Source organism: Geospiza fortis, unplaced genomic scaffold (genome assembly GCF_000277835.1).
Source record: "Geospiza fortis unplaced genomic scaffold, GeoFor_1.0 scaffold662, whole genome shotgun sequence".
In the NCBI taxonomy this organism is placed as follows: Eukaryota; Metazoa; Chordata; class Aves; order Passeriformes; family Thraupidae; genus Geospiza; species Geospiza fortis.
Genome location: NW_005054450.1, coordinates 737,715 through 760,146, shown reverse-complemented (window position 1 = coordinate 760,146; position 22,432 = coordinate 737,715). Strand labels below are relative to the sequence as shown.

Below are 22,432 nucleotides of genomic sequence, written 5' to 3'. Positions count from 1 at the left end.
AGGAGCTGAGGCAGTGGGAATGCTGGAATGCCTGCAGGAGCCAGGCAGCAAACCCTGGGGCTGGGGAGGGCAGCTGCTCGTCAGTGGCACATCTGATTTTCCTCCTCTGGACATGGCTGTGGCCAGGGCTGTGCTCTGTGTCTGACCAGCAAGGGGAAGGGAGGGGTCATTAGCAGGGAAATGGGACATGCTGACATTTGTTTCTGTTTGAGGCTACACAAATAAAGCCCATCCCCATGCTGATGAGGTACTGAGGTGTGTCACACTTTAGGGGAGTTAAGGAGCCACTTGGTGTTTGCGGTGGCCTTGGGAGCAGCAGAGTTTTCTCTCTGAGCTCTCTTGGTGTGCTCGAGGCTGTTCAGAATAAATCATTGAGGTCCTGCAGTCCTGTGGTGCACTTTTGGTGCCGTTTGTCCTTGTGTCCCCCACACTGGCCATGAAGAGCTTTGGGAGGGGTGGGATTTCCCATGGGGATTTGTGAGACATCACTGAGGAGCACTGGGGCAAGTCTGGCACCTCCAGCAAAAGTTTCCTGTGGCCCTAAAAGGGCAGGAAAAGCCTGTTAGGAGTGGCACACGTGCAGCAAAACCTATCTGTGCTAGAGGAGGAGTTTCAGACTAACTGGTTATTTAATTAATTTATTTTATCAGCCTGGATTCTTGTTCCCACCCCTCCTCCCTTTTCATGTGTTTAATTGAAAAAACAAGTCCAAGGCAGGAGGAGCCCTGGCAGGAGATGGGGTCTTTGCTGGCAGTGGGGCATTGCTGGGGACACAGCTTGGTGTGAAAAAGTATTTGCTTTGTACAGATCTGTTAATGAAGCATGTGTGGGTGCACCTTACAAGGAGAACTGTGCAGTGTTGTGGACATGCTTGAAAAGTGCAGGAAAATAATTGGTGTGGGAAATGATGTAGCTGGGGGCCTGAGCTGCAGAACAGTTGCTTTTATGAAATTGGGAACTGCAGAGTACAATTAGCTGTCATTAATTTTGTTGAATAGAAATATGTTCCATTTATTGTACAATCAGGAGCCAGGCTTGAATGAGTTTAAATAGATGAAATCTAAATTATACTGACAGTCCATTAAACAGCAGCAAAACCCCTTAAAGAAAATGGATTCACTATGATACCGGTTTATAATAAAATCATTTGCCAAATAAGAACTATAGTCCAGGCACTGGGAATACTCCTGTGAGCTTCAAATGAACACAGTAAATTGGTTGAGCCATTTATTGCAGAGAGGGCTCCAGCTCCTGTTCCCTGACAAGGAGCCAGCAGCGCTGCCTGAAATCTGCTCAGCGGGAAGTGCCACTGCAAGATCAGCCTGGCAAATTGTGTGTTGTCAGCCACGTGGGGAGGAGAGGCTTGCACAGCCCCTGCCTGGGAGTGGGGATGAACATCTCCTTCCTGTGAGTGGGGATGCACAGATCCCTAGCTGTGAGTGGGGATGAACATCTCCTACCTGTGAGTGGGGATGAACATCTCCTTCCTGTGAGTGGGGATGAACAGATCCCTACCTGTGAGTGGGGATGCACTGATCCCTACCTGTGAGTGGGGATGCACAGATCCCTACCTGGGAGTGGGGATGAGCATCTCCTTCCTGTGAGTGGGGATGAGCATCCCCTACCTGTGAGTGGGGATGCACAGATCCCTACCTGTGAGTGGGGATGCTCATGGCCCTCCAGGTCAGTGGGGATAGTGACCGCCCCCCTCCCTACCTGTGAGTGGGGATGCACAGATCCCTACCTGTGAGTGGGGATGCACAGATCCCTACCTGTGAGTGGGGATGCACAGATCCCTACCTGTGAGTGGGGATGCTGCTGGAGCCCCAGCACGGGTTTGGCAGTGCCAGCCCCCCTGGCTGCCTTGTGGGTTTGGCACTGAGCACTTCCCAATGCATTGCTGCTGCTGCAGGTTTGGCACTGAGCCCCTTCCCAATGCATTGCTGCTGCTGCTGCAGGTTTGTCTCCAGTGCTGACCTTTGTGTGCAAGGGTTTGGCACTTCTCCTGAGCCTGGGGTGCAGGCAAGTTCACGTTTCAGCCTTTAAACTCCCTGAGTGCTGTAAATGTTGATTCTGATCCTTTGGGAAGTACCTCTTGCTCATTAATGATCTGTAACTGCTGGCACCCTGCTCCTGATCACATTTAACTGTTCTGGGGGTGCTGACATTAACCCTATTCACATCTAACTGTTCTGGGGGTGCTCAGGGGTGCTGGAGCACCTGGGAGGGTCCTGGGCCTCCCTCTGGCTCTGGCTCAGAGCAGTTTCTGCAGAAGGGGCCAGGTCAGGGGCTGGCACAGGGCTTTGGGACCACTGAGCCTTTTCATTTCAGGTACCAGGATGAGGAACGTAAATATTCCTTATTTCAGGAGTGTAAATATCCTCCCACTGCTGGGTCCCACAGCTTGATTTCAGGGTTTGTACATGGCTGTACACACATGCAGAGTGAGCTGTGGCTGGTGAGGCCTGATGGGGATGGATTGTGGATGATTCCTTGACAAAGGCTTTCAAGGAATATCCTCCCTGTGGAAGTGTGTGCCGTGCACAGAGCCCGTGGCTTTGTTCCTTGGATGATGGAAGTGTTGACTCATTAGGTGAAACATGAAAGGATTTAATTGTGAGGATGGTTACTACAAAAACTGCAGCGTTTAGGCTGCTAAAGGTTCAGAAAATGGGGCTGGTTGGGGTGATTTTCCAAGAGAATTTTTTACATCCATGCATTGAAGCTCTAATTTGAAAAGCAGCTTTTAGTGTGGGAATATTAATGTAACCCTTCAGAAGTAGGGCACATCTGGTGAGTATCACGAGCCCAAAGGCAGAATGACTCTGTGCCATGTGTCAGGGAAATGCTTCATCTCCAGTGGGACGTTTGACACGAGATAGGGAAGTGAGCAATGCTCTCCTGGCTCAGGCTGGCAGGGAATCCAGGGGCTGTGCGGGGCACTCAGCGTTTCCTTACTCTGTTTTGCAAAGCTTATGGAAAGCCTTTTTATTTTTATTTTTATTTTTGTTAATTTCCTTTCAGAGCATTTGCTGCTTTGGCATTGCTAAACTCAGTGGTTGAACACATCAGGTGTTGAACTTTTCTGAGTTTTGGGTGGCTGATGTGAGTGCCTCTGTAAACATTCTCCTTTTCTGGGGGGCATCTTTGGAGTTCCTGCCATCCCCAGCATCGCTGTGCACCTGGATAAACTTGTTTTTCTTATCTGCCTGGCCTCTGGTGCTTTGGAGCCTTGTAACTGGATGTCATCATTGTTTTAGGCTTGGCAGGCAGCCAGCAGTGCCTCCCTCAGTGCAACCCAGCGAGTTTTTATCCACGGGAGATGCCACAGCCCCTCACTCTGTGCCAGCCATTTCACAGGGATGCTGGGCTGCTGGCTCTGCCTGCTGCCTGGTCGAACTCTGCAAAATGAGCCTTGCACAGCCCGCATACCAAGGGGAAAAAATAAAATAAAATAAAGATCTTGCAAGTTGTGGTGCTGTGTGTGCGTGTGGAATCTCACTCGCTGCTGGAGGAGCAGTATGTGCATGGAAGGTCCAGCTGGTCCTGAGCAGGGACTGCAGCCTTGGCCAATGCACTGGGCAGCCAGGAAATCTGGGATAAATCTGGGATAACCAGGGCTGTGGGAGTGCTGGGATGTGCTGGAATTGCTGGATTAATTCCTGATCAGCCAAGAAATCTGGGATGTGGGAGTGCTGGGATATGGAGGAATTGCTTGAACAATTCCTGATCAGCCAGGAAATCTGGGATAAATCTGGGATAACCAGGGCTGTGGGAATGCTGGGATGTGCTGGAATTGCTGGATTAATTCCTGATCAGCCAGGAAATCTGGGATAACCAGGGCTCTGGGAATGCTGGGATATGGAGGAATTGCTTGAACAATTCCTGATCAGCCAGGAAATCTGTGAGAACCAGGGCTGTGGGAGTGCTGGGATGTGCTGGAATTGCTGGATCTCCCAAATGAGCTGGATTTGAAATGTGTCTTACAAAACACTGAGATTTTGGAGGTTTTCTGTGAAAATCCAGAAAAGCCCATGGAAAATCCCTCCCAGGACAGCGGTGTTTGTTGTCCCTGCTGTGTTTTGAGCAGCAGCTCCTTATCTGTGTGTCCCAGGGGTCACCAGGACGTTCCCTTCAATATGTGCTTGGCTTTGGGGTTGGCATCTCTCTGTTTAGCAAGCTGTGTGTGAGCTTGCTGAGTTCCAAGGTCAGGATCATTAATCAGGCACTTCTCTCCCATCCGTGCTGTGTTTTCATTCCGAGGGCACTGCTTTTGTTGTAGTTATTGCCAAGACTGTTTTGAGCACAACAGACCTTATGTTACAGCAGCCTTGGAGAGCGCAGTTGTCAAAAGCAAACAAAAATAATTACTGTGTTTCTGTCTTGTCAAATGTAATTCGAGGAAGCGCAGGCCTTCCCCGAGGTAAATCTAATTTAAGTTTGCTGTGTTTCATCTGTGATTGGTTGCCTTGGTTTTCTTCACAATTAGAAGAGCAGATATGTTAGTGCTCGGTTCTTAATGGCGAGCTGACCACGAAAAATCTGATTACTTTCCTCTCTTGTTTTGGTCTGGTTCGCAGGCTGTGACCTGGTCATTGTTATTAACTCAATCCAGAGTGGTCTTTAAATTCCTTTCTTTTTGTTTTCCTAGCAAAATGTCTATTCAAATCAAAGTTAATTTTTATGCAGTTGATTCCCTTATTTATCATCATAAATAGTTTCTATTTTTAGATCACCCTCAGAATAAATTACACAATATGCAAATGCAATGGTGGTTCTTTCAAAGTTTGAGCTGTATTTGAATTTATCCTGTTGTTATGCTCTTTCTTGGAGGCACAGAAGTTAATGCCCATTATTGTAAAATCTTGTGTTTTTAAAGATTGCGTTTATATCGAAAGCCGCCGGCCGAACACGCCCTATTTCATCTGCAGCATTCAAGACTTCAAACTGGTAAGGAACATTTTCACCTCTCCTCCTTTCCCCTGCCCCAGGCTCCAGGGGGGATATTCTTAGCCTGGATCCCTTCCTGCAGCTCCTCTGAGTGAGGCTTTGCCCTCTGAACCCGGAGCTGGTTTTGGTTAAACCCCAGCTCTGTCTTTGGGGCAGCCTCAGCAGCTCAGGCTGAGATCCCTGGCGTGTCCAGCTGAACAGAAACCTGAGCTTTGAGTTGTGTTGTGGGCAAATTGGGGCTCAGGAAGTTCATTTGGCTGTGCCTTGTCCAGCACAGCTCTGGGCTGAGGCAGAGCCCTGGCAGCCTGTGCATCCCAGCTGGCCATGGGCTGGGGGACATCCCACCAGGGCGGCCAGTTTAGTGGGGAGAAACAGAAAATAACATTGAAGGACTGTTAGCACTTCATTGTCTAGCAGTGAGAAGTCAGGGAGCTGAGCAGGAGCAAATCAGAGAAGGATTTGCCCCTTTCTGTCCCCTCTGTCCCCACTGGAGGTTCAGCCTGTCCCCCTGTCCCCACCCTGTCCCCTCTGGCTGCAGCAGGAGCTGCTCACAGCCCGGGCACAGGGTTGGCACCTGGCAGACTTCTGTGAGCAGGAGATTTGGGCACCTCTGGGAGTTTGTTTCTGCTGCTCCTTATTGCTGTATTGAGTCCTGAGCAGATAATAAACTCTCCTTATCAATGTATTGTCCACAGCCATAGATCACCCAGGCTGCTGCTATCAGAATAAACCTGCCTTCATTCCCTCCTTCTTTCCAAGCTTTTCCAATTATTCTGTGAGAGGCACAGAGATGTTCCTCAGTGCTGCTGTCGCTGCTGGTGCTTGGCACCTGTGGGTTTGTTCCCTCTTTGCTCCCCCTGTTTTTGGGGAGTCCCTCCTGCCCATCAGCAGGGGCTGCTTGGGGTCTGCCTGGGTTCCAGTTCCCGTGGGTGCTGCTGAGCTGCAGGAATTGCTCAGGAGATGAACAAAAGCTGCAGCCTCTGGGGCTGGGCCACTCATTTCAGCTCAGGGAATTGCAGCTTTAGTACCTTTAGATGGTTTTGAAGTGGTTTCTCTTCACTTGTGTTTTCAGCGCACAAAGGACTTGGCGCCAGGGCTGCTGGCAATTTTGCATAATTTTTGACATGGAAACAGTGTCTCTGTTCTATGTTTACTTTTGCCTGCTCACAGTTCTCGAATTTCTCTGTTAATTTAATTTTTCTTACTGACATAATGCATAAAAGGAACTTGTATAAATGACAAAGCCACAACCCTCTGGATGCTGATTATACCAGCAAAGCTAAATCCCCAGTGTGTGTGTGGCTGCTGATTTTCCTGTTGGGGAAAGGGAGGATGAGCAGTGGAAAGGACACTTGATTTCTCTTCTAGTGTGAGATACCAACAGGAAAACAGCCTTGTCTTGCCTTCAGCTAAATATGTCAAGTGAAGCAGGAAAGTTAAAGTCAACAGCTTTGAAATGTCGCCCACTAATTAAATACATTATGTGTTGGTTGTCACAAAATAAAAGTTTTTGGCTGAGTGTGTGAGCCTTACCTTATGCTTCCCCTGGTTCTAGGTGCAGTCTGGGGGCAGGAATTATGGGGGTGTTTTACTGATAAAACAGGAACATAAAGTTATATTTTAAAAAATGAAAGGGAGTTACAGATGACCCAGTGATAATCAGGATGTCCTTGCCGGACCAGGATCACTGTGACGCTTTGGGTTTTGTTTGGAATTTTACAGAACTTTGAGCAGCTCTCTGGGAATCCACTGGTTTATTTTTGCCCTCCAGCACTGAAATGTGTGAGTGTTGGCTGGTAAAAGTGCAGCTTCCTTTTCCTCTCCTCACAGAAGGATGGGGTGGCAGGGCAGGTGAGGAGGTGTCATATCCATAAATGCTTTTCTTTGTTTGCTTCACTTCACCAGTTTGAATTATTGAGCTTAAAACATTTTGGGTAAAATTGCTGTTGTCTCTCAGAAGAGTATGTGATAGTTGTCTGGATTTAAAAAAAAGGCAGTGGATGATTTTTTTCTCTGCTGATTGGGTTATTCTGTGCTGTCTGTGTCCCAGAACATTTTATTAATCTCTTTTTGGTGCTAGTTCATTTTCTTTGGATTAATACTATCCTCTTTCAGGATTCAGGACCAGATTATTCTTGAGGACTTTGATTAGGAACAAGCTGTGGTGAGGCAGGATTCAATCTGAGCTTGCTCTATTGCCTTGCATGTTTTTATTGGTTATCAGCTCCCCCTTCACTGCTGATATTCAGTATTTGCTCTCCCTCCTGTCGGGGCAGCTGAGCCAGTGCTTGGGTTCAAGTGGTCCCCTGGAAATCTGGATTATGCAAGGTCACAATTGGCTTTAAAGCAACTTTTCTACCTTGTTTTTCCCTTGGGGAGCACTTCTTTCCCCAGTTTAAGCCTGTCCTGTCCAGCTTACAATGTCAGTCACTTTAAAAATGTTGTTTTTAAGAGAAGGAAACAGCAGAATGTAATTGGGAAGCTGGGAGGTGGAGAAAGCCTGTGAAGGGGCAGAGTAATGTGGCTTTAATACTTTCCTGGCATTGCCTGTTGAGCAGCTCTAAGGAGGAAAATGTTGTTTTCAGGATGGTGAGAGTGGGATCCTTAACTTGGGATTCAGGCTTTGCTTGCTCTGGGTGCTTTTGTTCCAGAACAATCTTACAGCTTGGGGTTTAAATTACACAGGCAAATCGATAAAATGGAAGCAGTAAATGCTCTGCTGCATTAAAAAAACATAAGTTTCTCTGATTATTTTTTTCCTGTGGAAAACGTTCAGGTTGTTTACATCAGGAATTGTCTCCTGGATGTCAATCTGCTCTTTTCCCTTCATTCTGCAGCAGCACCAGTGCATTTTTAACAGTGCAGTTGTTCCCCCAGCAGCCTGCTGCTGTCAGGAATGACCATTCCCTATTCATCAGGAGGTTAGGGAAGCATGCTTCTCCTTCATTCTCATTTGGCACGAGTCAAACACGTTAAAAATCCGCAGGCTTGGCGAAGTGTTCCTTAAATGCTCTGTGGTGCTACAAATACCTGCTGAAAGCCCAGGCAGCAGAGCAGGGCTGGCTGAGCCCTGTGTGAGCTGGGAATTGGCTGCAGCTCTGGGGAGAGGGGACCCAGTGCTGCTTCACCTCCCCTCAGAGTTCATTTCCCCCAAATTGTTCCAGTCTCCACTCAGTCCATGTCCTTCAGCCTGGCTGCAGCTGCTGATCCTGCTCTTGTGGGCTCTGAGCTCTGCTGGGAATTCATCAAACCTGCCCCAAATCTCTTTGATCTCCTGAGCTTCTGGCACAAAAATGGCATCTGGAATTTGTGGGGGAAATGGCAAAAGGTCTGCTCAGCCAGTCCTGTGTGTCATTCACACCCAGCACCTTCGGCTGCTTCCTTCCACCCCAAAAGGAAACAAATCCTTCTGTCAAAAATTCTCTTTTAATTCAGCAGTGCTGTGTTTTGGAAGTGGAAATCCTCACTGAATTTCCTTTCAGATCAGGCCATTTGAAGAAACAGATTTGTATTTGCTTCAGGCTGAGGGTATGGCTTCAGAGCTAAAGGGGTTTTTAATCAAATAGTAGTATTTAATGTGTTTCTTTTGTAGTTTACACTGATTGTAATACAAAGAATTATAAACAGTGAAATTTCCTTTTATCTCTTTGTTTGTGGTTAACAAGTCCTAAAATTCTGTCCATTCTCTTTATCTTAATTAAAATGTTGATTGTGATTACTTCTGGCTGATGAAAACACACAATTAAAACTCAGCTGAGTGACTTGTGTGAGAAAATCCAATAAATGTGCAGAAATCCAGTTCCTGTGTGCACCCAGTGGCTTAAGGGACATTTTATAACCCCACACCCCGGATATAGAAATTAAACCTGATTAAGGGAGGGCTCTGACAGGCTGTGATGGGAAATCCACCAGGAATATCCCTGTGAATCCTTCAGGATCTCAGCACAGAGCTCAGCCAGGGAAAGTGTCCCAGGCTCTCGGGTCCCTGGTGAAGCTGCCTCAGAGTGCTTGTGAGCAATAAAGCCCTGCAGTGTTGGTTACAGGATTGTTTTATCCCAATCAAAGTGTCTTCCTCACCTGAATAGCCAGCTGTTGGCTTTAAATATATGATGCAACAGCAGTAATTACATTTCAGATATGACTATATTAATTATGTAGTGCCTGTAGACCCATGCGGATCCAGCTTTGATTAAGGCTTAATTTAAATATCAAAAGTAGTGCAGAGCCATGTCTGTGGGGAAAAAAAGGGCTTTATCTGCTGCAGAGATCAGAGTGGGAGAAGTTCACTGAGTTCTGGTGTCTGGGAGAGGGGCACGAGCACAAGGTGGGATTGCCTGAGAGCTGAGCTGGGCCAGGGAGGCTCTGCTGGTTTGGGTGAGCTCAGGTGAGCTCTGTGCTGCTTTGGGAATGGTTTGGGAATGGTCCTGGAGCTCAGGTGAGCTCTGTGCTGCTTTGGGAAAGGTCCTGGAGCTCAGGTGGCTGTGCTGCTTTGGGAATGGTCCTGGAGCTCAGGTGAGCTCTGTGCTGCTTTGGGTGAGCTCAGGTGAGCTCTGATGGCTCTGCTGGTTTGGGAATGGTCGTGGAGCAGCTCAGGTGAGCTCTGCTGGCGCCAGCAGCCCCAGCTCAGCCAGAGGGGAAGGGGACGCAGGCACAGGAGCACTGGCACTCTAACCTAGGAGCTGATGTGCGTTTTTCCCTGGGACAGCAGGTGCAGGTGAAGGCAGAGGTGGAGAAGGAAGCAGCAGAGGCACGGGGTGAGGGAGGAGTGCCAGAGCAGAGGCAGCTGCTGCAGCTCTGTGGGAGCTGAGAGCAGCTCATTGCTGCAATTACACTCATTTATTTCTGCATTCCTACAAACACAGCAGAGCTACAGACCTGCCCTCCCATCCTGCCGTTCAGACCTTTCCTGGTGCGAATTTCCAGCTTGGATAAATGAGTCCAAATTGCCTTTTTAAGGTTTTCCTGTGTTCCAGAGGGACCCAGAACACCACCAGCAGATGGATTTCAGCAGCCTGTTTGTGCTTTCTGCATCCTGCCTTAATTTGATGTCACATTTAAAATGCTAATGGCCACACTCTGAATGGGAGCATCAGAGGGAAACTTTACACCGGGAAAACGCTGAATTTGCCACACAAAAGGAAACGTTATTAATTGTGATGCAGTTGCCCTTTGTGCCTGTGTGTTTACTTGATTGAAGCATCTTGACTGTGGAGCTTTCTCCTTGAAGCCTGATTTGAATGGAGTGTACAGCTGGATTGCCCCAGGGCCTTGTAACAATTTATAGTCTGCATGGAAAGGCAGAAGTGCATAAAAAGACAGTTGTGAAATGCTGCTAGTGCCCTGTAATAGAAAATCTGGCTGTGATGACCTTGGCTGCCTGGGCCCCTGGGATTGCTTTGCTCCCATCCCAAGGATTATAAAATGGAAAGGATTGCACCTCACCTGGAATAAAGGAGGGGGAAAATCACAAGAAATTTGTTTTTTTCCAAATTATGCAGTTCATGCTTCCTCTCCTTTGCATTCCTCCTGCATATGGCCTTGCATTTTAGCAAACATGTTAAATTTACATCTGTTATTCTCTGCACTGTTACAGGAGCTGGGGTTTTTGCATGCAAATATCTGGGTGAGGTTTCTGTAGCCACAAGCATTTATGTATTTAAAAGCCTCGTTCTGTTTGCAGATGAATTGATGTTCTGTTCCTGAACTGCAGCTGAATTAATTTGTGGCAAATTTTTCCTGGCCAGTTCCGAGGCAGCGTGACCTTTTCCTTTTTGGTGTGGAAAAAATGCTGATTAATACAGATTTTTTTTTTCCCTGCTTCTCCACATCCATCGCTCTTTCTAGGGCCAAAAAAAGGCAAAAAAAGATTTTTTGCTTCCTCCAGATCACGGCTAAACCTTTCCAAGGCGAGGTTGGACCCAGCTTGGAGCAGCTCACAATGCCACGAAGGGCCAGAGCAGCCTTGCTAACGGGAGCCAGACAAATGAGGCCTTTGAAGGGACACTGAATTATTTAAAATCAAAAATTTAGCCTGCAAATGAGGTTGGCTTTTATGTGTAATGTGCAGCAGATGGGAGTGCTGCTGTGGCTGCAGTGGGGCAGGGTGGGGTGGCAGATGAGGCCGGGGATGTGGGCGCAGGCGCTGATGGAGAGGCAGAGGTGACACTTTAAGGATTGCAGGGCAGGGGCTGCTCAGTGATTAAATCCTCTGATGCTGTCACTGAGCCGTGAGGCTGCAGATAACATTCTCTGCCTGTGCTGGAAACAAGAATCAATACAAACTCCTTGACAGGGGCTAAATTATTAAATAGAGCCTTCCTTACAATGTTTCATTATCTGGGATTTACCTCAGCTGGTGATTTGTCAGCAGCACAGGGAGATTTGCTGGGTGTTTTGTATTAAAATCATTCCAGATGCATATGAATCCATTTTGATAATTCCCCTCCTTTTTACAATGCTTCTCTGTGTATTTTTTTTTTGGTTGCTATTACCCAGATGCCACTTTGAATTCTCACACAGATCCTAAGCTGTGCTGCACAGTGAGGTTTGGGCTTGTCACATCTGTGTAAAAATAAATCCTTTTTGTATGGCAGGCTGTTCTCTAAGTGCTGCTTTCAGGCTGTTAAATTAGCAGGGGATTTGCAGTGTCTCTCAGGTGAGCCTCAGAACTGAGGCACGAGGCTGCTCTGTGGATTTATGGGCACTGGAGTTTCACTGGACTCGGCTGAAATATAGAGCAACATTCTTTTTATTCTGTTGTACATCTTGGGAAGGAAGGCAGAGCAGGAACCATCCATTCTAAGCTGCTAACCCAGCATATTTTGCATTCCCAGGGTGCTCAGGGCTGTGTGGAGACGCTGTGCTCAGACCTGGCTCAAATGTGTCATTTCATCAGTGCCATTATTTTGTCAATTAACCGATGTTTAACATTTTTGTGGGATTTTGGGTTTGTTTTTCTGAGTAGCCTTGACAGGGTAATGCACCAGTGCAGTGAATGAATTCCTCCAGAGCTGCAGAGTTATGTCACAATTCCACCGTGGTCCTTTGGAGAGGCAGTGTTCGTGTTTGGGGGTGTAAAGCAGATGGCAGCATTGTTCACAGTGAGGATTAACAGCTGGAAGTTAAGGCTGTATGTGTGCTTTTGAGGGCTCAAATCCAGCTCTGCCTCCATTCCTTCCATATGGCCTGGATCTCTGCAATCCAGCCCTTACAACTTAGGGGCTACATAAAAAAACCCCAAACAAATATACAAACCACCAAAACAAACAAAGAACCCCACAGAATAATCCACTGGGGGTTGTTTTGATTTTTTTTTTCCCTTTTTAATGTGATTGCCCTGTTTGTTTTTCCCCCACTTGGCATCCAGCAGTTGGAATTCTCATGGCTGGCTTGTTGGCACAGGAGCACTGGAGGATTATTCCCCCAGGAAAGGCTCCTGGGGTCCTTCCCCGGGCTTGTTCCCTGGGCTGATATTTATTTTTTCATGAAGCCCTTTGTCATGGCAGCGTGTCTTCACCACCTTTAGCTTTCTATTTTACCTTTCTCCTGCCTTGTTTCCTCCCCCTTACCCAAGGTAAACCTGTTTCCTCCACCTGTGCTGAGATAATTGAGTGCTAAATAAATCACCGTGTGCCAGCTGGAAAATACCCAGAAAAAAAATGTTATCTCTGGCTTTTAGGGGAAAAAAAAGTATCAAATTGTACATTAGCTGGGTTTTATGTAGCAAGAGAAAATGGAGTTAGGATAAATGTAGCCATGTCCTCTGGTGTTGAATAGTGAGAGCATCTGTCATGTTTAATAATGCTTCTGACCTTTAGGATTATTGAAGTCGAAATTTTCTCTCTGGTCATTTGGGGCTACTTGAGCACTGTCAGATTTCTTGTGGCTCTGCTCAGCCTCCAAAGGCACATTGTTATGCTTGGTGAGCTGCTGAGGATAATTCATTAAAGGAATTTGTTTTCCTGCTTTCCGAAGGGTTTCCTTGAGGGATGTGAAATGTCACTGAGTTCCAGAGAGTGTCCCACCCCCAGGGATGTGCTTGGGATTGCTCTGTGGGGAGGAGGTGATGCTCTTGGTGCTGCTGTGGAATAAAGGCACAGCCTGAGAGGGACAGAGGAACACGGAGGGGAAAAGGTGTGGATGCTCTCTGAGCACCTGTTCTGTGCCTGAGGGGCAGGAAAAGCAAAATCTCCTTTTTTGAATATCTGATCTGTGCCTGAGTATCAGGAAAGGCAGAATCTCCCCCTTTTCAATACCTGTTCTGTGCCTGAGGAGCAGAAAAGGCAAAATCTCCATTTTTTTGAGTACCTGAGTGGCAGGAAAGGCAGAATCTCCCTTTTTGAGTACCTGTTCTGTGCCTGAGTGGCAAAAAAGGCAAAATCTCCCTTTTATGGGTACCTGAGTGGCAGGAAGGGCAGAATCTCCCTTTTTTTGAGCACCTGAGTGGCAGGAAGGGTATCTACCTTTTTTTGGTGCCTGAGGGGCAGGAAGGGCAGAATCTCCCTTTTTTTGAGCACCTGAGTGGCAGGAAAGGCAGAATCTCCCTTTTTTGAGCACCTGAGTAGCAGGAAAGGCAGAATCTCCCTTTTCCTCAGCAGGGACTGATAGAGCCACTTAGGAAAACCCTTCAAGTCAGCTCCACCTTGTGCCTGGCAGAGCTGCAGATGCTCTCAGGCTGGGTTTTGTCCCCTGGTGTCACCTCTGGGGACGGGTCCCTGCCTGGCACTCGCAGCCAGGGCTGTGATGGATCTGCATTTTTGACACTGCAATCACTGAACACCAATCCATGGAGAATTTGGACTTGTAATTTTGATTAAAGTGATTGATTTTTAAAGCAGCCTCAGTTCGTTTTGGGCCATTAGAGGGTATTTGAAAGGAAAATAACTCTTTAATTAAATTAGTAGTGTGTAAGCATCCTGCCCTGCTTTCTAAGCAGAACTTCTAGGGGTTTTTAAATCATATTCCCTTCAGTTGGTTGTTGGCACATTTTAAGGTTAAAAGCAATGCAAAATTATTAAGACCAACAAACCCGTGCTGAGCAACTCTTAAACTTCAAATGAAGTTTTTCCTTTGGGAAAACACCCAGGTTGTGTTGTTGTGTAAAGCAATTCTTGTCCACCCACCTGGATGTGATACATTAATATACCCCACGGAAGGAAGGCTGTGTAAACAGCAAAGTGCTTCCCTTTTATTTGTAAAACATCCTTTTCAGACTACAAACACGTCTAAAAGGTTCAGTTTATGGAGAGAATCACATAAGTAAGATAAAAGAACTTGTATGTTTCAGTGCTGTGCAATAGAAAGAGATAATTTATGCTCTGTATCTGCGATTAGTGACCCGAGGCTGTTGAACTTCCTCTTTATGGATTGGGAAAATGCTGTGACAGTTTTCAAGGGAATTGCTCTCTTTGAGTTTAAAGAGATGAAAATGGGTCTGCTAACAAGGACCAGCTTCAGCGGGTGCTTTCATATTCCTCGTGTTTAAAAAAAAAAAAAAAAGGAGGCAAGAAAAGCAAAGGCAATTGGGTGCTTTGATATGTGTGACCCCAGAGGCTGCGGGCAGCAGCTGGGGAATGGCAGCCAGGGCTGCAGGAGCTGTCCTGGGGAGATCTGTGCAATGCCTGTGGCTGACAGGATGGAGAGGGGTGTTTGTCAGGAGGGGAGCTGCCATTTGGTGCCAGTTTTCCTGTTCTGAGGGGTTGTGGTGCTTCCCATTCCCAGAAATTCCCTCTGCCTGTGCTGGGCTCTTGATCCAGGGTGATGAGCACCAGCCTGGATTGGGAATTAGAGCTGCCCTCCCTGAGCTGGGGCAAATCTGGGAGGAAATTCCTGAAAAGTGCCTCCTAATTTCAGGTGTGGCTTTGCTGCACCCTCAGAACACGAACGCTGGGAGGTTTGAGCTGCTTTGGGCCTTTCAGCTGCAGAATTCCATGAACTGTGGTGAAATATCCCCCTCGATCTCTGATCTGGAGGTGATTAAACCAAGGGGCTGTTTGTTACCAAAGACGGGGCCAGGAAAACAAACAGCTGGGAGCACATCTGGAGCATGGCTGCGTTTGCAGCAGGCACAGTAAATATTGAAATTGGAGCTAATGCTGCCTCCCATTGCAGATGAGTTTCTCACGTGCTCCTTGGGAAGCACTTGTGGGACGAGTGCTGCAGTTTACACCAGTTCAAGTGCTGGGAAATGCCTCTGGATTTGTCAGTGTTGCTGGTGCCACTGCATGAATATTTTATTGCACTTTTCCAAGGTACTGAGCACTCAGGGAGCTCCGGGGCTTTTTGGGGCAGGTTCCCAGGGAGATGGCCCAGCCAGAACTGCAGACAACTGCACAGGCAGCTGGAATATGGGCTTCAGTCTTGATCCAAAGGCTTCTCCCCCTGACTTGTGTGTCACAGAGAGGCAGAGCTCCTCATTTGATTACACAATCTCTAACATTCCATTTTCCCAAAGACAGGCAGTTTGCAGAACCAAGTTGATGGAAGTGTTAAAACCTTTCTGAGAAGATTCTCTTTGATGAAAGGAAGCTGATGTAAATCGTGAGCTCTCTAAACCATCAAACCAAGTTTTTTACAAATTCTCTGAATGACTTCTGGTCATTTTTCTGTTTTGGAAGGGTCCCTGCCAGTTTCTGCATTTCTGGTAGCTCAGAGAATCCTCCTGTTTGCAGTGGGTCTGGAGGGAACAGGCTGTGCTGGTTCCCTTGGGGTGAATCCTTGTGCCCAGGCCAGGGGAGAGGCATGTTTCCTCATCATCATCATCATCATCATCATCCTCAGGAGGCTTCTGGAGTCAGAGCCTTTGAGGCTGGCACTGCGGGTTGCATCCAGTGCCTGCAGTAATAGAGGAAATTAATTTGAGTTCTGCACGAGGACCGAGTGCTTTCTGCTGCTTGGGCTCTGAGCTTTCTGCTGCTGGACCTGGCAGTGAATTAACACCTTGACTTCTTTAATAGAAGTTATTAGTGGCTTCATTTGTTGGAGTTGTAATGCTGTGCTGATTATATGGCCCAAGACAAACGATTCACTTTGGAATTGTGCATTAGCTTGGCTGCCTGTGTTCACTGCAGTTCAAAGCAGAGTGCTCATGGTGGCCATGAGGTTTAAAAACCACATTTCTCTATTTCAGAGCTGCTTTTCTTGCGCACCATCCCAGCTGTCTATATGTTTACACTTCCAGCACCCAAGAAAAGTTGTTTTTTTTCTTTGTATCTCTCTCCCAACTTTTCCTTTGAGATTTTTTCTCTTCCAGCAGGTAAATGCATCCTGTTTATCCTCAGTGTAGTTATTTCTGGTTTTAGTGTTTTCAATATCTGGCTATTTCCAGATGAAAGGAGAGCATCTTTGCAATCTTTCTGTTCAGATTAGATTGCAGCCTGTGGAGCTGCTTTGGGGTATGTTTATTTAGTCCTGGTTTACATACAAACACAAAAACTCTAAAACCTGGTGCTGCTAATTCAGCTGTTGACACCAGGGCAGGCAGCCCCAGTCTGTGTCAGAAATTCCCCGTGTGCTGAGATACAGCCGTGCCTCCTGCTCACTGACATTTTTAAGATTGCTGCTTTGTTTCCTTGATGAGCTCTCTGGTGTTGCCCGTTAATTACAGGCAGGGTTTTGGTGGGGCTGTCTGGCCCTGTTGGCCAGCCCTGCTGAATTCTGTGTGAAAAGCTGGTTTTGCTCTGGTCCCAGCCGTCAGCTGGTCGGTGACACACACGTTAGAGGTGAACATTTCAGTGAGTGACCATTGACCAGCGAATGGCATCCTCCGGGGAGCTGCTCAAGGAAACATTCACTTCCCAGCACACTTTGTTTCCTCCCAGGAGCAGCGTTTGCTTTTGTGGTGAAACAGCCCAGTCTCAGGCTCTGGCTGCTCAGTGCATTTTCTTTCCTTTTCTTTCTGTAATTTCCAACCCCAGCCTGTTGGCGAAGTGCTTTAATTTTTCCTGTTATAAGTTGCCTGCCCATGAGGTGATATTTTAGCAGGCAGCGACTGTTCAAACTCGGGGCTGGGTTTGCAGAGCAAACTCCTGCTTGTTTTATCCTCCAGCTCTTGGTGTGTCTTTGTTCAAAGGTAAACCCCTCGGTGAGATGGTAAAGAAAATGTGGCCTCTTGATATTTAAAAGGTGAGAAATCTATTTAAACTGTGGATGATGGCTTTGAATAGCCCCACTGCTGAGTGCTGCTTGTTTTAATAGAAGTGATAAATACTGTGGCTGGTGCTGCTCTGCAATTAGATCTGAGCTATGTGCTATAAATGACATTTAATGGCAAATGTCAGGCGGGGCCCGAGTGCTATCTTCATTTCAGTGGTGGACTTCTTTGGCACAACGCTAAAAAAACCTTAATGGAATTTAATTATCAGAGCATCCATTCGCTGCTCAGTGAGATGCATTTGTGATCCCATGGGGTGGTGCTGGCTGCTGGCTCCTGGTGCTGAGCTGAGCAGGGGATGCTCAGGAGGGTCCCTGGCACTTCTGGGTCAGCAGTTCCCCCACATCTGCTCCTGGGAAAGGCAAAATCTGCGAATCTGTGACCAGCGTGGCCTGGGAGAGGCAGGCAGCAGGAGCAGGGATGCTGTGGTCAGAACCAGAGCTGATTTCTCTCTCAGGGGTGTTAATTACAGCCCATTAATGGCTCTGGGGTGTTTGTGCAGTTACAGCAGAGCTGTGGCACCTCCAGGCCTCACCTGGATTTGTGAGTTTATATGAAATGCACATTGGTGGGTTTGCTGTAAATGGGATTTCCCTGCCCAGCTGGGTGCAGGGTGGTACCCACTGATGGAGGGGCAGCAGCTCTGGGGGCTGGCAGCACCTTCACTGCACAATTTCCTGGAATTCCACTGGATGTGGAGGCGTAGGGGGAAATAAACCCAGGAAACCTGGATGGGGAAAAGGAAACGGAGCAGAAGGAGACCACAAAGGGATTAAATGAGGTAGCAAGCAATGACCCATAACCTTCATGGAACATCTTATCATAGTTTTATTTTAAGCCAGTCAGTTTTTAAGCATAACTGCTTTTTTTTTTAACAAGATGAAATTATCTTGTGTCGTTTAGGATGACAGTGAAATTTTAAGGGTATTTTGTACCCAAGTGTATTTGACTTAAATGAGAGCAGGTGACTTGCTGGTTCTCAGCACAGTGAGCAGCTTTGTTTTGGTAAAGCTGGAAAGCTGATGGGATAAACAGTAGAGTTTATTTTAAATACAGACATCTCTCAGTCATCACCTGAAATGAATCATGTTCTTTGTCTCCTCTGAAACCCTGGACAAGCTGTGCTCAAGGTGAGACGTGAGAGTGACACTAAATAAAACAAAGGGCTGACACTTGTTCCGCATCAGTCAGCTTTTGTAAAACCTGCTGGATTTGCTGAACTTCCTTAGAGCTGCACTGTGCTTGGAGCACAGGGAGCTCCAGTGCTGGCTCCTGGTGGGGTGGGTCACACTGCTGGCTTCACCAGAATCAGTTCATTGCATTTCCTTCTATTGCCTTTCCTGGTGAGGTGGGTCTCAGGATCTCCCTGCTGGGCTCGCCAGGCTCAGTTCATTGCATTTCCTTTTATTGCATTTCCTTTCATTGCATTTCCTGTGAGGTGGATCTCCCTGCTGCCTTCACCAGAACCAGTTTGGTGCTGCTCATTGCACTTCTTGTGAGGTGGGTCTCACTGCTGGGCTCCCCAGGCTCAGTTTGGTGCCTTTTATTGCATTTCCTGTGAGGTGGATCAGTTTGGTGCTGCTCATTGCATTTCTTGTCAGGTGGGTCTCACTGCTGGGCTCCCCAGGCTCAGTTTGGTGCCTTTCATTGCATTTCCTGGTGGGTCTGTCCTGCTGCAGAGCTGCCACAGTTCTCATGTCGCAGCAGAACATGCCATGCTCTCAGGGCTGTGCTCTCGGGGCTGTGCTGAGCTCAGGGCTGTGCTGAGCTGTGTTTTTCAGCGAGTCTGGCAGCTCCAGTGCCAAGCTCCCACGCTGGGAGACAGCAGATGGCATCTCCTGGGCGCTGACTGCAGGGAGGGCGGGCACCAGTGCTCTGCAGAGCTCCAGCCCTGGGGACTGGGGCTGCCTCACGGGCGCAAACAGCCCTGAGATGATGTGCCCTGCTGGAAGAGTGGGTTTGGGCACAGCGTGCAGTTTTTAAAGGTGTGCACAGGCTGCTGGTTGATACTGGGGTGGCTCAGTAGGCTCAGGTGTGTTCTGGTGCCTCCCCCTGTCCTCCTGTGAGGAACACAAATGACCTGTGTGTGATGTTTGCAGCCAGTGCTGCCTCCCATCCTGTGGGTGCAGAACAAGCACTTGTGAGCAGTGTCCCTGAGTGTGCCAGGCCTGGGCCAGCTGTGTCCCTGCAGCTGTGCAGTGCTCTGAGAGCCGGGAATTCAGGGCAAGGTGAGTCAGGAGTGTTTTACATCTCAGTGTGAGGAATTCAGGGCAAGGTGAGCGTGAGGAGTGCTTTCCACCTCAGAGCTCCTCCTACACCAGGCTGGATCCATTCCCGGCATGCTGAGGTGACTCAGTGGATTCCAAAAGGAGTTTTGTTTGTGAATCAAAAGGACACGTGAAAAACTCTTGCTGTAAACAGTCAGCAAATGTCAGTTGTGAAAAAATTCAATATTGTTTTGTCAATAAATGACACTGTGCCCTGCACAGATCACAGGAATGGGCCTTTACCCTGCAAACAGCAATATTTGCTCCCCCAGCAGCTCGTTCCCAGCTCAGCTCACACTCGGTGGATCCTCTGATCGATGATCACAGCTTTCCCAGGGCTTCTCATTTCCTGCCTCCATCAGTGCCCTCCATCAGCCCCAATCACACAAACCACAGCCTCTGTGCCCAGAGCAGCCAGCCAGGCACGTTTCCATCAGGAAATCCCTGTAGAGGGAGCATTAGATAACAGGAGCAGGTTTAGGGCTGCAGGCTCTGCCTTGGCTCGGGGTCAGAGCACAGCCCTGCCCTGGGCAGGGGCACAGAGGGTTAATCTGCATGTGCCCACATCACTGCTTTTATTTCACATTTGTGTTTCTTGCTGAACACTGACAATGCTGCTCTGTTTGCAAGGAGTAATTATGTGTTGCTATGCAGGGATCTGAATTAAATAATCAAGCTGCAAAAATAACATTCATTTGTAGTAATAACCTCTGCATTTCCAGGCTGGGTTTGCTTGGCTTACAAACAGCTGATCAGTTTTCTTAATTAATTAGCAAACAGCCTACAAAAAGATACCCTGAGAACACTGGATTACACTTGCTGCTGTGGAGAGGGAAGAGAAATAATCCTTGCTGTGTCTCCTTAGCTCCTGATTTCCAGATAGGTTCATTTGTGCCCCCTCCGTGGGGAAAAAAAACCCCAAAACAGTGAATTTGAGTGGTTTTTATTGTTCCTTTTCTCTCTTGGACTATTAGTAAATGTCAGAATGGACTGAGAGTGAGGAGGAGTGAGGTTTCCTGTGGCAAACAGGCTGAGAATGGAGATGTTCTGTTCCTTGTCCTGTTTGTTTCTCTGCGATTGCTGCTAGTCTGTGCCCATCTGTCATCCCCAGCCCTTGGCACGCTGTTCCCAGAGCTGGCTGGGGTTGAACCTGGCTCTAAACAGGGCAGGGAGTGTGATTATTCCCTCAGTGAATGTTCCCCCTGCAGGACATCTGTGCTGGATGCACACTTGGGTTCTCACCCCTGATGGAGAACCCGGAGCCTCTGTGGGTGTGCAGGAACTCTGCTCTGAAACTCTGCTTCCCCAGGGAAAACAGGCACCTTGGAACCGTCACAAATGCTGTGGAAATCAGGACATTCTTGCTTTTTAAAGAGGACTTGCAGCATTATTTTTTCCCCTTCAAGGCAGAGACTCATTTTAAATAGAAGTTGACCAGATGCTTGTGAACGGAGATGCTTTAATCCATTTACAGATCCCATCTAATTCTTGTTCAATGTCCAAAACTGATTCATGCTGTTTAAAAGGAACAAAACCCAAAATGTCAGCGAGAATAAAACCCCCAAATGAGCACTTTGTGAGCGCTGCAGCAAAAGACAATATTTTCATTAAAGGGGAGAATGTGGTTTTGCAGCACAGGGAATCGTTTGAGCTGACACAAAGACACTTGAAATTTAAAGCTCTTGCCATGGCTGCACTTTCTGCAAGCCTGGATTTGGCATGTGACTGTCTGCAGCTTTTCACATGTAAAGGTGTAAAAAAGGGGGAAAAAAAAAGTCACACTTTTAGGAGGGAGGGGGCACTTCCTTTGTGTGCACATGGTTTGGAAATAAAGAGTCTGCCACAGGAGTTGGTGCCTTGACACCTCTGAGTGCAGCCTGCTTTATAAATGACATGAGTATTTAGGAAGTTGGCTGGCAAAATTTCATGTCTAGGAATTTCTGTGCCATGAGGGATGGAAATGTGAGAAGGGAGACTCTGACAGACGTTTTGTATTTTTAGCAAGATTGAAGCTTCGGGTTAAACCCCACAAAATGCTCTGTGCTGGAGAGTGGGCACAGAAGAGGGGTTGTCAGGGTGCAGCTGTTAAATGAATTGGACCAAAATGACCAAGAGTGGTAAAAAGTGATGTTTAGGAAAGAGATCAGCTCATCTTCCCCCCAAAAAACACCCAAAGAATTTGCAGAGATGCTGGGTGGATGTTTCCCGTCATTGCTGCGAGCTCCACTAAGAGAATTTATGAACTCTTAGTGAGAGGGTAACAGATTATTTACTTGGGCTTTTTAGTCTCCAGAATTCAGAGAGACTGCCCATAGAAGCTGTGGTGCACAGAGCATTATTTCAGCAGAACAACTGAGCCTGCAGCCCCAATTCCTGAGCAGCAAGGCAGCAGGGATCAGAGCCTCCTCACTTGCTGTCCCTTTGATTTTCCCAGTGCATTTCCAAGCTCGTTGGCTCTGATTGCAGCTGTGGTGTTTAAAAGGCTCCAGCCTGGGATGCTCAGAGGCTCTGGGGATGGTGATGGGGAGGTGGCTCAGCCTGGGATGCTCAGAGGCTTTGGAATGTGGAGGTGGCTCAGCCCAGTATGCTCAGAGGGTTTGGGGATGTGGCTCAGCCCAGAGATGCTCAGAGGCTCTGGGGATGCTCAGAGGGTTTGGGGATGTGGATGGGGATGTGGACGTGGCTCAGCCTGGGATGCTCAGCCCAGGGATGCTCAGAGGCTTTGGGATGTGGAGGTGGCTCAGCCCTGGGATGCTCAGAGGTCTTGGGGATGTGAATGGGGATTGGGGAGGTGACTCAGCCCAGCGGTACTCAGAGGCTCTGGGGATGTGGATGCTGGAGGTGACTCAGCCCAGCGGTGCTCAGAGGCTCTGGGGATGGTGGAAGTGGCTGAGCTGGGGATGCTCAGCCCAGCGATGCTCAGAGGCTCTGGGGATGGCGATGGTGGAAGTGGCTCGGTCCCAGCTTTCCTGGCACAATGCTGCCACTGGCAGTGGTCTGCCGGTATTACACAGCTCTGCTCGGGAAATGCCTTTCCCGGGAAGGTTTGGCTCTTGTTTATTCA

The 22,432-nt window shown here is 47.8% G+C and overlaps 1 protein-coding gene across 1 annotated transcript in view; it reads left to right on the top strand.

The window, feature by feature from the left end:
- RERE (arginine-glutamic acid dipeptide repeats) overlaps positions 1 to 22,432 on the top strand; it is a 106,420-nt gene that overhangs the window by 3,718 nt on the left and 80,270 nt on the right. The window contains exon 2 of the mRNA XM_031062544.1: positions 4,880 to 4,950. Within this exon, the coding sequence (XP_030918404.1) occupies positions 4,880 to 4,950 (71 nt within the window). The remainder of the gene's footprint in view (positions 1 to 4,879; positions 4,951 to 22,432) is intronic.